This window comes from Merops nubicus, unplaced genomic scaffold (assembly GCF_000691845.1).
Source record: "Merops nubicus isolate BGI_N331 unplaced genomic scaffold, ASM69184v1 scaffold16126, whole genome shotgun sequence".
NCBI classification, from domain to species: domain Eukaryota; kingdom Metazoa; phylum Chordata; class Aves; order Coraciiformes; family Meropidae; genus Merops; species Merops nubicus.
Window position 1 is genome coordinate 94,811 of NW_008615775.1, and position 16,308 is coordinate 111,118.

The 16,308-nt window shown below is 37.3% G+C and overlaps 1 protein-coding gene across 1 annotated transcript in view; it reads right to left on the bottom strand.

The window, feature by feature from the left end:
• Positions 1-16,308, bottom strand: part of ZNF326 (zinc finger protein 326) — a 27,485-nt gene that overhangs the window by 3,662 nt on the left and 7,515 nt on the right. The window contains exons 3-11 of the mRNA XM_008942648.1: positions 15,053-15,458; positions 12,177-12,375; positions 10,339-10,370; positions 9,294-9,381; positions 6,897-7,011; positions 5,944-6,091; positions 5,519-5,618; positions 4,085-4,215; positions 3,043-3,138 (exon numbers count right to left, since the gene is read on the bottom strand). Coding sequence (XP_008940896.1) covers positions 3,043-3,138; positions 4,085-4,215; positions 5,519-5,618; positions 5,944-6,091; positions 6,897-7,011; positions 9,294-9,381; positions 10,339-10,370; positions 12,177-12,375; positions 15,053-15,458 — 1,315 coding nt within the window. The remainder of the gene's footprint in view (positions 1-3,042; positions 3,139-4,084; positions 4,216-5,518; positions 5,619-5,943; positions 6,092-6,896; positions 7,012-9,293; positions 9,382-10,338; positions 10,371-12,176; positions 12,376-15,052; positions 15,459-16,308) is intronic.

Genomic DNA, 16,308 nt, shown 5'->3' on the forward strand with positions numbered 1-16,308 from the left:
AGAAGACAGAGTTGTTCTGGTACTAATAAATCCAAGGAAGCTGCATTAATAAATTAAGAAGGCCACCTATAAGAAACACTAATCGCTGACCAGAAGTGTAACAAAGACCAGAGCTTTTATCAAACACCAGCAGCTTTTCTAAAGCCACATAATCTAATTTACTGAAGCTGCTTTCCATGTTGCTGGGACAGTAATTGCTAGTAATCCAGTTATTGCAAGTAATGGCTTGAAACAAACAAAAAGCCCCCACATAACATATGAGGGACTATCTTTGGGTAACTCCACAGAGATCTCTCTATTTTCAGTGGACACCACAGACACCTTTACCATGCTAAAATGAAAGAGAAAAATTTTAAAACAGATTAACTCAGTGAAAATTACCATGGGTGATTTAACCTTTACACCTTTGCTAGGGCTGATGTGTCCAAGACTATAATGCCAGCTGAAAGATTTAAGTTCAAGTATACATGTACAGGTGAATATTACCAAGTCTGCATTTATTTCTTAAAAAAGAGGATTTTACAGATCTGAAAATCTAAAACTGACTTCATAACGAAATGGTGAGATGGTGAATATGAAAATACTATGTTTACAGCAAAAAAAAAAATTTTCTTTCTGCTTTCATTTTTAAAGTGCAAAGTAGAAACATGTAGTCAAAGAAAAATAGAAGCCAAGTGTTCATAGAATGGCACATTTGAAGATGTAAGTTTATTTAAAATAGATACACCTACTTGCTTGCTTTCGTTTTGCCCATACAGCAAACGACCTGTGGAACAGTCTCTAGTTGGACAGCAGATTAAATCAAAGGGCAAAAGAGATTTTCAGTTAAGCACTGGGTAAAGCAGGAAGTCACAGATAGAATGGCACCTCCCCAAAAAGAAGCAGCCAAGGTGTCCAAAGTAAGACAGCAGTTATTATTGCTTGCCTCCAAGATGAAGGGCATGGGCTTACTCGACACCCTTTCACCAGCCAGAGCCTTCAACTTTGAAAAGTCTTCTCCAATGCAACACGCAGCAAGTATCCTCAAAATAGATCACCCACTGCCAGGTGTCAGCCAGCCAATCAACCCAAGACACATTTGCCATCCTCCAAGCAGCTACTCAGTAGCTCAATGGGGCAATCAAAACTACTTCAACAGAATTTTTGCAGACAAAACCACAACGGAAGAAGGTGTGTCACAAATACTGGTCACGGTAAAGAGATGGAATGGCTCCTACTCTCAGCAGAGTGTGGTTCTAGAAACAGAACTGGCCTCACCAGAAAAAGTTTTCTTGTTTTCCCTAAGTCAAAATTATTTGGGATATGCGCATCTTCTAGGACACACATCACAAGAACAAACTTCCCAGTATACATGAAGAAATCCAGCAGTGTAACAGAAAAGACCAAAAAAGTATCTTTTTTGCTCATGTCAAAGTGTATCAATGAAGATGCATAAAAATCAGGAGATTATGACCTCCAGTTTTGTTCTCCTGTTGTCAAAAGCATTTGTGATGTTAATGACCTGCCTTTGTGACTTGGTACAAACCTGTGCAACAGCTTCACAGGTCTTCCCTGCTTTGAATTTTCTCTTTCTACACTGCATATGTTGGGTGGACACCACTTCCCAAAACAACATTGGGTTGTGATTTGTTTGTAGTGTTCTTGTTTGTTTGGGTTTTTCTGGTTGGGGGACGGAGAGAGGCATTTCCCAAAGCCTGTCTGCCCTTCATCTGACAGCAAGCTATTTTCAGCTGTAACAAGGATTTCCTACTCCCCTGGAAGACTGCAGGCACCAAACATGTGAATTGCATGGTCTGATTCACCACATGCTGTAAAATGAAACTGGAGTCCTTCAGTCCACACCTAATACAAGGATGAGAGGGATTTGTGTAAGCAGAAGCCAGACAGATCTCCCTGAGCAAGTGCTGCTGACCGTGTACCCAGTTCAACCCCCATCAGGCAATGGCAGTGCTAAGCATTCTGAAAGTGACAGTAGTCTCCTTGGGAAGTCAATTTTACAAATGTTATCTTCCTCAGTTTTCCAGCTGATGAATGATAAACCTCCATTCCCTCCTTGACCAGTCCCCCACTAGGGGGCTGTAGGGGAAAACACGCACACACACACCCCAGGCCAGAAGGAACACTAGAAGACTCTGCTGGAAATACATGCAGATATTCCAGGTTGTGGTATCTCATCACTTGCTACCTTTTCTTAACAGATACAGCACAGTTGGCTGAAACTGATTCATGCACCAAATCATACATAATTTTCCAGGACATGACTAATTTAACATTTTAAATCACAATTAACTTCTGCATTGGCTCATGTCTTGTCATAATTCTGCAACAGCATTGCTTTGTCTGAAAAGAGTCTATTGTTTGAACGTAGGCAAAATTATAAAGCAATTAAAAGTAACTATCAGAAATACCTAAAATGGTACTACTCCAGGAAGTCACTTCATTGGCCCAGAAGAAAACCCCACATTTTGCCAAAATGAATTCATGTGTTTTTCAGGCCATGTACCTGCAACATAGGCTGCCATGTCTTTTAAACTATCCAATCACAACAACTACTGTGGTAAGCTTTCATTTTTTTGTATGCTGCCATAAACCCTAGAAATTCTACGCAGTAAGTAGCTGAGTAGCGTGTGCACTGTACTTTAGTACAAAGCCACACACTGAAGCCCTTGCTTCTAAATGTAACAGTTCATACACCGGTGAAATGTTTTGTGCTCAACAGTTAGTATTACGTATAAAAACACGGCTGACGACTTCCTAAAGCTTAATTTTTTGTAATAAGAACATCTAATTAAAAATTGACTAAATATACATATATATGGTAAACTAAAACCAAAAGCGGGTAAGTAAATCTGAAGGTGGCAACTTTTTCTGCAAAGTTATCCAAGACAATGACCTGAGCCTGGCCCAATACATTAGAAGTACACTTAATCCATGAGCTACCCAGAAGGCAGGAACAGAACACAGAGGTTAAACTCCATCAGCACAGAGGAAATGGTGTTAGAGCAAACATCAAAAATTACTTGTTTGCCATTTGGTTCTTACCTTCACATAGAGCTCGTATCGTGCCTTGACAATAGGATTATTCAAGATACTGGTGGCAGTAAGAACACTCTCCCTTTTTATTTGTTCTCTGTAGGCCTAGGAAACAAATTTTACATTGAATTATTCTCACACAATTGTCACAGAGATTTGGATTCATGGCCAGTTTCTGTAAGGACAATAATGAACATACAGAAGCACAAAATGCTCATTCTTAGCATTTAAGTTCAAACCATATAATAAACTCAATTCTGATAGTTTTTATAGTTTGTTGCTTTGGTTTTGTAACAAGATAATATTCCTATCTTGCTTGTATGACCAACTACAACCACTCATCTGTCTACAACCAGTTACCTCGCTCTCATCTGCAGATAGGACACTTTTCCATCACAGCCTAACCCATTGCTGACGTCCCTCCTCATTGCAGGGGGGTTGGACTAGATGACCATCAAAGGTCCCTTCCAATCCAACAATCCCAATCCCAACTGCAATTTTTCCCCAATCACACTACTCTTTCAATCCTTCTACCCACCTTAAAAGTGTGTCACTACAGATTGTAACAGGGACCACTACCATACTACTGCTAAATCTAAACTCTCACTTTTCTCTCATCTGTCTAGCAGCCAGCCCAGCCCTAACCCTTGACACCAAATTAAAAACATAACAGCCAAGCAAAAATGATGACACCAGTTTCAATATCTTGCTGAAAGCGTAGTACATATGTTTTACAACCTGAACAACAAAAATCTTTCCAATTCTTCATGACAGTTAAAAAAAAAATCCCACAAAATAAGAATAACCTTCTAAGGACTTAACTATCGTTAGCTATTAAGCACACCAACATTTCATTAACTGGGGGTGCTTAAGCACTGGCTACTTCATGAGACATTATGTTTACAACATGTAACAAGGACATTCTAGCTTTCTAGAGAACAAGAAATATCCAAAAAGAACATAGAAACCACCTGCACTGAGTACCATAATACTTCTCACCTACTATTATAGACGATGCTTGCCTTATTTTTAATAATATATCATATCTTACTTGTTTTCCTTTTGTGTGATCAGGAGATTTTAAGTGCTGCTGAACAGAACTGTGTAATGCAGGAACATACACACTGCAAGCACTGCAATGAACAGTCTCAACTTTCATCATATGGTCATCAGCAGTAACCCCTGTCAAAGAAGATGAAACAAATCAGTAATACAAAACATGTTACTCTAGGGAAGTAGAAGAGGTTGTTTTACAGCAGAAAATTAGAGCTCTCAGCTATTAAACATGTCAAACTGAACCACAGGGAATATATACTCAAATTCAGGCATGAAAATTTCGATCTCTGAAAACAGTGTTGAAGGAAGGTTTTCACTTGAATATTCCATCTCCTTCTCTCCACAGACTATGCGAGACCTAGGCAATTGTTTGCTGCCTGAGATTGTGATACATGAACACCTACTTCCCTAAACAAAGGGAAATAAAAACGATACAACAATCAAATGGAAGTACCTAATGTATAAAAATGCTGCCTGCTTAAAATCAACAATAACTAATGTCTGTAATAATACACATTTTGCTATAAGAAACAAAAAAAGCTTCACCAAAGTTGGCTTTGCTTTGCCTCTCCTAAGAACAACTAGTTTATTTTCTTGCCTCCCCTCACCACCAGAAAGAAATGAATGAAATTCTTCCTGCAAATTTAAATATTAGCTTGCCAACAGAATGTTGTGACCAAAAAGACAAACAGGCCTTCGAGGACTTCATGTAAGTACACAAAAAGAATATCGGAGATGGTTAAGATGTTGGCTGATATCTGGTTTTAAGTAGCTTAAAATCCAATTAAGATAACAGTCAAATAGTTGTTGCCTAAAGTAAAGGTATTCCAGCTCTGGCATATCTTTTGAAGTCCCTCAAGCAAGTGGAAGGATACGATACAGCAAGGCAGGGACACAAAAACTTCTCTGGAAAACTGCCTGTAAGGTAGCCAAAGGGGGTGGGGGAGGGGAAGGGAAATCACACTGAGATGCATCTTGGGTAGCCAAGACAGTGCTAAGACTCCTACTTCTGTCAACACTCCTCAAAACAGCAACTATCCTACAAGGATCTTCTAGAGCCTTGCCATCATATTTGACCATTTGACCTTCCTGCTTTCCGTCTATCTGCATCCACCTGTTGCCACTTCTCAAGCATTACACTGAATAAGACTGGCAAAGCACACAGAATTCTGTTTGTCAAGTACCTAGCACATTATCTTACTCTCTGACAAGGCTACCTACTTAGCAAGCATGAAGTTTGCTATCTCCCACTGTGCTTACATTCCACATCATATCAGAAATGATGCAAGGAATCCCAACCAGATACAGACTAAGTACGAAAACTAATCATTTTAATCCAAACATTTTATCAAATTTGGAGAACAATTAACTGAGAAAAGGACAAGCAGACCTCCACAGTATGCACTTTCACATGAAAAGCATTACTCACCTTCCATTATATCTTTTTCAGCAGCCTGAGCATTTTCTGTTTGGTTACTCGTCTGCTGCTTACGCATAGCTGTCTTCTTGAATTTATTCACCATACACTCCTACATGGAAATAAGGGAAGCAAAACTGTAACACAGCTGATGTACAAGTGTTTACATTCCAGTAGGAACCTATACTTAAAATACTACTCAGAACAAGTCTGTAATAAATACTAATTAATTGCTGTTAATTAAGGCACTACTTTCAACTGTAAAGGTAACACTATTCTATAGATTCTGAATTTGCTTTTACTAACGTGCTATGCCAAAGGTTATCTGCAAAACAAATAATTAAAATAAAGTAAGCATAATTTGAAAAATAAACAGTAAATTGTTTTTTACGTTCTAATATAAAAGTATTATATAGATTGAAAAATAGTTGCCTTACATGAAGAAATTCCATCACTACTTTGTCAAATTTTGTTTGCTTCTGGATATGATCCAATGTTTCCTGGTGAGCTGCACTCTCCAGATGTGCCTCAATTTCCTTTTCTTCAAACGTTCGAAATTTGCAAAACGAGCAAGTAAATGCCATTCTATGAAAAGAAATACATTAAGTAATATTACTATTTGAGAAACATTCTTCCATCTCTCTGTTAAAGTATGAGGACTTGACAAACCTCAACAGGAAAGGAACAAGAAAAGCATTCTTTAAAGACGCCCAAGTGAAAAAGAAAATACAATGAAAACAAACCCCATTATTTGATCATTATGAAGGATAACTGCTACAAGAAATAGACACAAACCAGGTCGTTCTCAGAATAGAGTTACCTGTGCAGGAGATGAAAACTGCTAAAATCGGAAGCTAGCCACACTATTCTGCGAGCGTATCTGTTACAGTTCTCTAGTTTGTGTCACCTTTTGTAGCACTTCTCATACTGAAGACAATCATTTCCTAACTACAAATAGTCAAAAGAATTAATCCAAAGCTCATTTTCTATACAAAACCTATATAATCTTTATATGGAAATATGGCCTCCTCAGTACGAGGAGATGGTAATAATGTTATGATTCCATACTGCACTGACTTGGAACAGTTTTGTACAGTGCTGGCCATAAGCCCACTTGACTGGGGCAAGACTAAAAAAAATTACAGAACTACTTATTTATGTTTGGTACAAAATAGCTCAAAAAAAATTGGTTGTTTGAGTTAGCTTTTTTTGTTTTGGAGGTGGGGTGCTGTGGGGTGGCGGGAAGGGTGTGTGGTTTTTTGCTCCTACCCTCATTATATTTCATTTCCCTAACACCAGGCCAAGGCCTTTCAGAAAAGAAGGCATACTCTTACAGAAGGATAAAAGAGAAGAAAAACACTGCACACATGACAAAAGTCATAGCACAAACCTGTATCCATCACCATATTTTTCACTGTTTTTTTCCCTTCTGCGCCTTTGCTTCTCTCTTCTGGCCTCAATTCGCCGCTTTTCTTCTTCCTCACTTTTGACTTCTCCTTTGCCATCTTAATCAGTAGAAGAATTTTAAAATGTTAAGTTCAAAAACCAGCCAAGTACAAAACAAACAAAATACCACACAAACAAAAAATAAACCCCCATAAAAGTATCTGACTTCCCTGCCTCCTCACCCAACACCTCAAAACACAGAAAGACTCTACACTGAAGTGGTTCAGTGGCTTATTTAAATGCCAGAGAAGTTGTGCTTCTTTTCCCCCCTCCTCTAAAGACAACCAATTTAAACACCTGCTTCCAATAATGCAAACTTAGTAGTTAAGGGGTTAGACTCTAGATTACACTCACAAAACTAAGGAAAGTCAAGAGTTAAAGCAAACTCTTGTTAAAGGCCTCTTCAAGGAAGTGACCAGGAAAGGGTGCTGGCATACATGGGGAGAAACAACATTATCTGAAACTTCCCACGGTTTTTAGAGTACCATTGCTACAATCCTCTTATATAAAAAGAAACTATCTAAAACCATTCTCTCGTGCTGAGAAGGCAGTTTCTAAAAGTAAAAGTTCTCATAAAGGAGATAAGGTAGTGCTTCACTAAGGTACAGTACCCAACCAACAATGTTGTTATTTTTCCTCAACAGACTTTGCTTTTCACAGAAAAATTTTCAAAAGATTTTCAGCTGAAGAAATAAACCAGTGAAAGAACAGTCAGTGAGAAGACAGGGGGCAGAACAAAAGCAAAACCACCACACAGAAAAAAAAAACTACCAAAGCTTTATGAAGTTTTATGAAGAACTCCATTAATTTATCACCTGGCATGTAAGTAGGAGCGCAAGCAAATAAATCACTAGAAATTAGTTCTGCAACATTAAAAATTTCTAAGAACATGGGACTTTTTGCATAAGTGTACTTGTGCTTGCCTTTCCCACATCTGCTTTAAAAGCCTACGGACAAATGGAAACAATTAGCATATTATTTGGTGAGCAGTTTTAGAGCAGGAAAAAGGATCCCTTAGTTTTCTTTTGCAGTTCAGCGTTAGGAGAGATGTCAACCTCCTCCACTGAAATCTGCCTCCATTCAAACAGTAACAGAAAGGAACATACAGCAGCGTAATGAAAAACAAAAAAAAATTTCAAAAAACTGAGACCCTAGAATGTCAGTGAGTATTGAAAACATTTCCACTGATGAACAGCTTACACTTCACTCATGATTACCCCAAGGTTTTTCACTTGCTAGCAAAGAAGCTCAAAAATTACTCTGATCCAGAGAGGAGAAAAATTCCTACCCAAAGCAGGAAAGTAGGAAACATCTTAATTTGAAACCAAAAACCAAACACCCCCACACAGAGGCAATTCCCATTACTGATCTCAGGATTTAAATTCCACTTACTGCCTTACTTACTTACTGTAAATGTGCAAAGGCTCATTTCATTGCTGTAAAAACCACCTGGTATGACAGTTTGTGGGGTGAAATGGCCTACCTCTTGTCCCTCAAGCTCATGAATTCAAGTGCCAATCCTATTACAAGCTGGTGAATGGAAGTCTCAATCTAAATATAAAATGAGACTTCCCACTGGAGCTCCCACTTTCCTTCAGTGCACTTACACAAACTTTTAAAAATGAAGAAAACTTACACACAAATTCGTACTATGTCAAGACAAGAAACTCTAATGACTTGGTTGCATATTTGCAGCACTCCTTACCATCAAATTACACTACACAACCAGCAGGGCAGCACACATGGGAAACGGGTCTAAAAATAATTTCAGCCTTAACACTAGGTTACTTTGGGTATGTGTTTGAAATAACTAGTTAATATACACTTTAACTGACTTTATGTAAACTAATAATTAACCTGTTTCATTAAGTCTGCACATGAAACAGACCCCGTGTTCTTGAGAGGAGCTCTCTGAGTTAACTAATTCCACTTTTATAAAAGTGACTCACCTAGGATTTAAGGGTGAGGTTGACGAGCTAGTGGGATAAATAATAGCCTGTGTGTGAGGAACCAGTGGGTAACCAACATTTAAGCAATGGAATGGCAGTAAATATAGAAGACCATTTACATCAGTTTCACAAAAATTAAAACAAGTCAAACAACAACATACAAAGGTGATCAGAAAGAGAGACAATGAGCATGTAAAGAACAAAAACATTGGGATGGACATTACAAATAATCACCTTCTCCACGGCCAAATTTCTGAACTTTTTTTTTTTTAAAAAAGTCATGCTCCTTCAATAACTAGATGTCATACATACAGGCTTACTAAATCTATTAATTCAAAGTCACACAGATGCAATACCTACAATTCCTTACCTGATAAAGCAAAGTGGCTTACCTCCAAAAGTCTGATATCCAAGGTCATAAGCATCTCTTGTAAAGTCTTCATATATAACAACTGCACCACTTGTGTCCACTTCGATTTCCTAATAAAGTCAAATGCACAAATTTTGTAAGAAAAAAGCCAACACAAAATAATTACATTCTAAATCCAGAAAAAGACACTGTAAATCATTTTATTTCAAATAATCTGTCACTTGCTATTTTTATCAAACATGACATGAAAGTGAGTTGAGTATCTAACTAGTTAGACTCAGTGTACAAACACTTCAAGCTACACATTTCTCCTTCATGCCTTAAAGTCTTTCTTAATCAGTTTCCCAATCAAAATTCTGTATTCTACACAAACATCCTGACTTTCAATTCAGACTTTTAAATACTTCGTTGAGAATACGTTAACACCTCCACCTCAAAAGAAGGAAAATATTATTCCAGTCTTTCAACAAGGAACAACATATATACGTATATATATATACATGCTTAACTTACTAATATGTTCTTACATATTGTAGCAACTGATCTTTCTGTATGTGGGAACTAATCTTTGTACCCTATCAAAGAACACCTGTTAACACTGGTTCTGTTTTTATTTCTCCTCTCTCCTTGATGTGTCCCATGCATGCTTCCTCACTGCTCTTTAGTAATTTCCCTATCATTTTGTAACTTATCTCTCAACCCATCAAAGCAGGTCATAGGTGTAGGAAGTCAAGCTGACTGCCTAGGACACCATGAGCAGTGTTTGTATTACAGCTCTCTGTGCATTACAAGAACATATAGGATCTACAAATACACTTTAAAATTAATTTTCCAGACCATCTGCACAAGCTATGTATCTTTCACTTGAAATCAGTAAGGATTTCAGACTACTATCAAAATAATACAGTTTCAGATAAAATGAAGAAAAAAGTTTATAAAAACTTCACTATATAAGCACCTAGTTTTTATCATTCTAGCTTAATAACTTGTCATCTTAAGGTAGACTGTACAAACTTCTGAAAAAAAAAAAAATATCACAAACATTTTCCAATTCTGGGATTCTTTACCTCTATAGTAGAATCCTGGAAAGACTTCATGTCTACAAACATAAAATGAGGAAAAATTAAATAATGCAGAAGTGCTGTCACTGTCAATTCGTTTAAAGACAAGATATTTAGAAGAAAAAAAAAAATCAGCTTGTTATGCAGCTAAGACAGTATACATGTACAGCTTATATTTTGTAATAATACTAAATATAAATCAGCTATCTTTAGGAATATGAATTACATTCGTCTAGAAGAGATCACCTATATCTAACTCCACAAAATAAGAAAGTTAGGACTGAAATGACAAAATTTTGAGAAATATTTTCATACATATATTACATGGCAATTGCACCCAATTTTCTGTTATCACCCACTTTTTAGTTTTCAACTACATGATACCACTTTGAGCATCTTTCAGTTCAAGTTTCAGAAGATTGTGCTAAGCCACCCAACAGCTTCCTCTCCCCAGGCTCAGAGCCACAAGACAGGCTGAATAAAAATGCATTCTAGTAGGCGCTCTCTGCCCCACTTCTTAAAGTAGCTTCAATATTATGCAGTACATTCGTCCTTGGGTGCTGGAAATGAGAGAGGGGGAACAGATAATAAACTAGCAGTGCTCTGTCTGAAGGCAGTTTATAAAAAGAGAATGTACAGAAGTACTGAAAAAAGAGCCAAGAGGAAGACCTTTGAGATGCAAGTCTTTGATACAGCTGGCTATATTTTACAGACCCGTTTCATCACAACAAAGCTGGGGAATCCAGTAATAATGTTCCCTATACAAAAGGCAGAGGAACATGTTCTATACACCCAGTGCCTGAAATTTTCACAGCACTCCCTGAAGTTAAAGTTAAGGGAACAGTTTTGTAATACACGCTAGTGTAACTAGAACTGTAAAATAAAAATGAAAAAATTTTCACGTGGAAGTTTCTGCTAAGTCTGTGCATTTACCTTGCAAGTGTTGAACAAAAGTCATTTTAAACATTTTTCAGGTGTGATTTAAAACCAAGCTGTACACTGTAGATCCACATGACTGAGGACATTACAAGCACAAAACCCTGAAATTTGACTGCTGTACACGCTGCTCGTAATAACTCAAGTTTACATTCCCTTAAACCAAAGAATTTATTCAAACCTCATTAGTGATTTTTTCCTCCAGCGTTGCCTGCAATTATTAAATTAAATTATTAGAGTTGCAGGACATCTTTAGGAAAGCCAAACCAACCAAGCACCACTAATACTGCGCAATTTATACTTCCATTTCTTATCTTCATTACATTTCACTTACAGGAAGAAGCAATCTCTCCCTTTTAGAAATTATTCTGTAACGACTTATACAGTTTTCTCAGTTTGCCTCCCTTTCCCTCTCCACCCACACCTTGTGCCTTTATTTTAGCCGCACTGCAGCTGATGCACTACTTTTTGCATCTGTCAAAGTATTTGGACAGCAGGGCTCAGGCTTCTGCAAGGGCATGTTTTAAGGTCTGGGCAGCAGTGCCCAGGCTCACTGAAGTGCATATTTTAATATTTGTCAGGCACTGTCACTTAAAGCAACTTGAGATACGAAATTGTTTTCAGTGGTGAAAATTTGCCTCCAGGGAGTAGAAACACAAAGTCTGAATGACATAGTCTTCAACAGTATATATTTAAACACATAAAAAAACCCAATTAAATCAGCAAAATATCTTGCAGTATAAAAAGCACATTCATAGAATCTGTTGTCAAGTACCTCAAAGGAAGAAACTGAAGAATTACAAAACGGCACATACAGTTCTCTTTCTGAACACTGAAACTAAATAATTCCTAATGGATAAAAAGAAAATAACTGATTTTAACTTACAATTCTGGCACTTGTTACTTACTAGGTGATTTTTTCTGGCTCAGCTTCAAAATAGGCTTGGTCATTTTGGGTTTCTTGATAAATGTCCCACCAGGTTTGTTATATGGCTGTGGTATCATTTTTCTTTTTATTCCTCTTGCAGCAGCTGCTGCAGGACTGGGTTTGTTATGATAGTCAACAACAATTCCAGGTCTGTGCATTCCTCCAAAGTCTCCCATATGCTGAAAATTTGTGAAATCAAGAGAAATGTATTAATACATTAAATCAATAGATATAAAACAATTAATTGGTATAATAAAACTGTAAACTAAGTAACAATCTGACTTCTAGAGCAAAATTCAGGGTAAATTTAAGCTCCCAGTTTTATATTGTGTTGTGCAATGGCTTTGTGGTTGTTCGTGTAGTAGAATGAATATATAGGTATAAAGTGTTTCTGCTTATTCAGAACCATTGTCCAGACAATGAACACGTCTATCAGAGTTCATATCTCAGCTTAACATTTTGGCTCCTCTTCAGATTCTCTAGATTATAAATGATTCTCCCTCTGGGGGGAAAAAAAAAAAAAAAAAGCTAACCAACCCAGTTTTCAACACTTTTGTCAACAGTGAAAAAAAAAAAAAGCAAGCTTCTTAAGCTTCTTTCTGACAAATGATTAGCAGTGATCCAAAAACGGAGTGAAGGCAGCTGTCCAGTGTGGAACAGCAACTAACTGATGGAAACTCATTCTTTGTTTTACTTATCTTTGCACTGAATTCAATACATTTGCTATTTAAAAGTTGGACCCGCATGGAGTGATACAAAAACATGGCAGGAACAAGAGTGAAAACTCAGCTGAAAGACCAAAGCTTTCTATTACTTCTAAAATGCTGCACAGCCATTTATGGACACTTGTTTATGAAAGTTCAATCTCTGAAGGCATGAAATGAGTCATCTGAAGATGGAGAACTGAGGTAGCTCCAGTATTTTCAAAAATGCTAACATGCTTCTTAATATTGACTCAATAATTTGATTAATAAAGGGCAGAAGAGAGCCCACTGACTGGATGGGTGACTTGGATAAGCAGAAATATTTGTATTGCCATGAGAAGAGAATTAGTATTATACTACTGAAGTTAAGAGTGTTCTTTTACAGTTAAAAATCCTTCAACATACTTTGTGAAAAGCATGACCTTTTTAAAGCAAATTTTAAATGACAGACAGAATGTACCAGAACAGGCACTTTTCTTAATCAGAAATCCATGCACAAGGTTCTCCATGTTAGTTATATAACTGTCTCAGCTAAAGAAATTAACTTAACATGTACACTTACACTGTACACATAAATTTGACATGAAGTATGCTCTTGGATAATTTCAAGTAGTCTTTTTTTCTAAACAGACAGTCTGTCTATTAAAGGTGCAATGCATTTTACATATGGTAAGTAGTTTAGCCTTGACCTTCTCCTTTATTATGTAAGAGACTAAAAAGATAAATTTCAAAAGCAAAACAAAAAGAACTAAGGCTACTTGGTCATAACTTTGCAGAAAACTTTCAGACCTAAAGGAGTTCTGAAAGAATAGCACCCAAGCCTAAGAACTTAATACTTTCAGGTTCACAAGCAGAGAAACAAAGAATCCATTTCTCATATCCTGCGACATGATAGCTAGCAGCCATGTGCAAATCAGAGCTAACATTTGAACATGGCAACTACAGTACCCAAGAATGCTGCAAAGTAGACTTTCTGGAACAAAACCACCACACAATTAGACATTTCAAAGACCCAGTAAAAAATGATCTTCCTCTACACTTCAAGCTGCAAATAAGTTGTAAGGTTTAACCCTAAAGAATCGCTTCCCAAAGAAATATGGCATGGTTAAGAATTTTAAAAGATAAATTACACCTAAAGGTACAGGCAGAAAAGCGTTCACTGAACTCTTCATGCTTAAGAAAAACATAATTGGAGTGGGGATTGTAAAACCAAGATTAAGGGACATCATCAACTTAAATTTAACACTTCTGTCAGTATTTTTTTTTTTTTTTTTAACTCTCTTCTGGTTTATTTTTTTTTTCCCCCCCTAGCTCCAAAATGTGATCCACTATTTTGTCTGCAAATAGAATCTCACCGTTTCTTGGACAACTAGGTTTTACATCCTACACTGGAAAGGAATCCACTGAAAAGGAGTTAGAAGGTAAGTCTTCAAAACAAAACAAAGGTAATTAACAAGACTAGACACTCTATCTGGAAATTAATCTCAACTCTGTGAAAAGACCTGATTTCAAGTTGATGATGACCCTTTAACCATGCTTTAAATTTGAAAAAGAATCACTAACTGCTAAGCACCCACCTTTGCCATTTCCTCCCCATCACCCTTCCAACACACAAGTCAGAGTAAGAATTAAGTTTAAAAGAAGACTTGATGTTTGATAAACCACGTGTTCAACATATTAAAGAACAGGAAACAAAAACTACTCTAGCATTCACAACCTGGGGTTTGTTTTTTTGCTCATACATTGCACCTTTAACCTACTCAAAACTTCAATAGACTTTGAATTAAACTTTTACAATATTCAAGAATTTCCCCACCAGCAGCAAAGATGCTAGTGTTTACAAGGAAAAATGCAAGTCCTTTTAATCCCTTTTAGACCAAACCTATTACTTTTTTCTTCACCTTTCAAACAAAAGGAGAGATTTAACAAACCTTATCAACTAGTCTTCTACGACTCATTGCTTTCAACAGAACGAGGGACTGGGTTCTACTTGAAGACAGCTTCAAGGGGGTAAACAACATTGCCAACCACGACAGTTTGCTTGGACGAAAACCCCGCACTGTACCGGACAGTGCATTCATTTAAAGCAGTGGTCTTGAAAGGGTTTAAAAGAGTGTCTAGTGAAAAGAATCTGAAAAGATTCTGTACTTACTCCTCGGCCTCGGCCTCTGCCTGTTGATGGTCCTCCAAAAGCATCATAGTTTCTGCTTCCAAATCCACTTTCAGGATAAGCAGGCGTTCCTCTCCCCCGAGAGCCTACAGGTGCAGGCTTCATATGGGGTGAAGAAAAACTGCTGTAGGAAGAGTAACTCTCTCTTCCTCTGTCCTCCATAAACCCAGGCCTCAATTTTGAACGGGAGTAAGGTGCTTCCCAGCTAGACCCGCCCTGGTTTCTACCTCCGAAAGAGTCAAGGCTATTCCGGTAGGAGTTGTCAAATCGACCACCATAACTACCTCCGAAGCGGCTTTGTTCGGGTTCATTATAACCATAGCCAGATCTGTACAGATCTCGCCCACCCAGAGAAGACCCGGAGTCGTAAGACTCATAAGGTCCAAACCTGGAAAAGTTGCACAGTGAGGAGAAAAAAAAGTAAGCTTACTAATGTTATACATTTCAAAAGACAAGTTATCAGTTGACATTTATCAACTAAAATCAATTTATTACTATACTGGTCTGTACAGTTGTGTTATTGTTTAAACTTGATTAGGGCTGGGCAAATCACACTATGACCAGATAGAAAGCTATCTGAGCCATTTTTGCTACAAGCAATTCTGAAGTCCAGTATGCCGGAACTCTGTTTACTTAAAATTTTCAGCAACATTTACTAAAACATTATTAGAGCCCAGCCCTAGTCTCACAAAAATAATCACCTGCAGACATTCATAGGCTAGTCAAACTCTCCTTTCTTTACAATCATGCCCTCATATTCTAACAGTTAAACAGCAGTTAAAAGGTGGCTTAGTTCTGAACTGATGGGGAAATTTTTTTTTTTTTTTTTTTTTTTTTTTTATAGTGGCACAGTTTTGAGTATTAAACACCCAACAGTTCTAATTTTGAAGGAAAAAAGAAAAACATTCTTCCATTCATATTTGTAGTTTTTGGAAATTTTCTTCCCTATAAAAATTAGTCTCCCAGTCAAACAGTTCATGATCTCCAGAGCATCCGTCTTTCACTTGCAGACCATTAAGTCTAGCAACTCAGGATTTTGAAGATCTACCCAACGCATGCATAGTGGACACAGAAAAAGTCCCTGGAATTTCAGAGTAGAATTTCAGAGTAGAAGTTGAAATCCTATAGTTTGCTTTGCCTGGGGGGTGTGGTTAGGCTAGAAATCATCAGTATTTGTAACCACTCCAAAGGGAAACACATTAGTGTCCCTGCAGGGTTACAACAGGGTGATTCAGCAG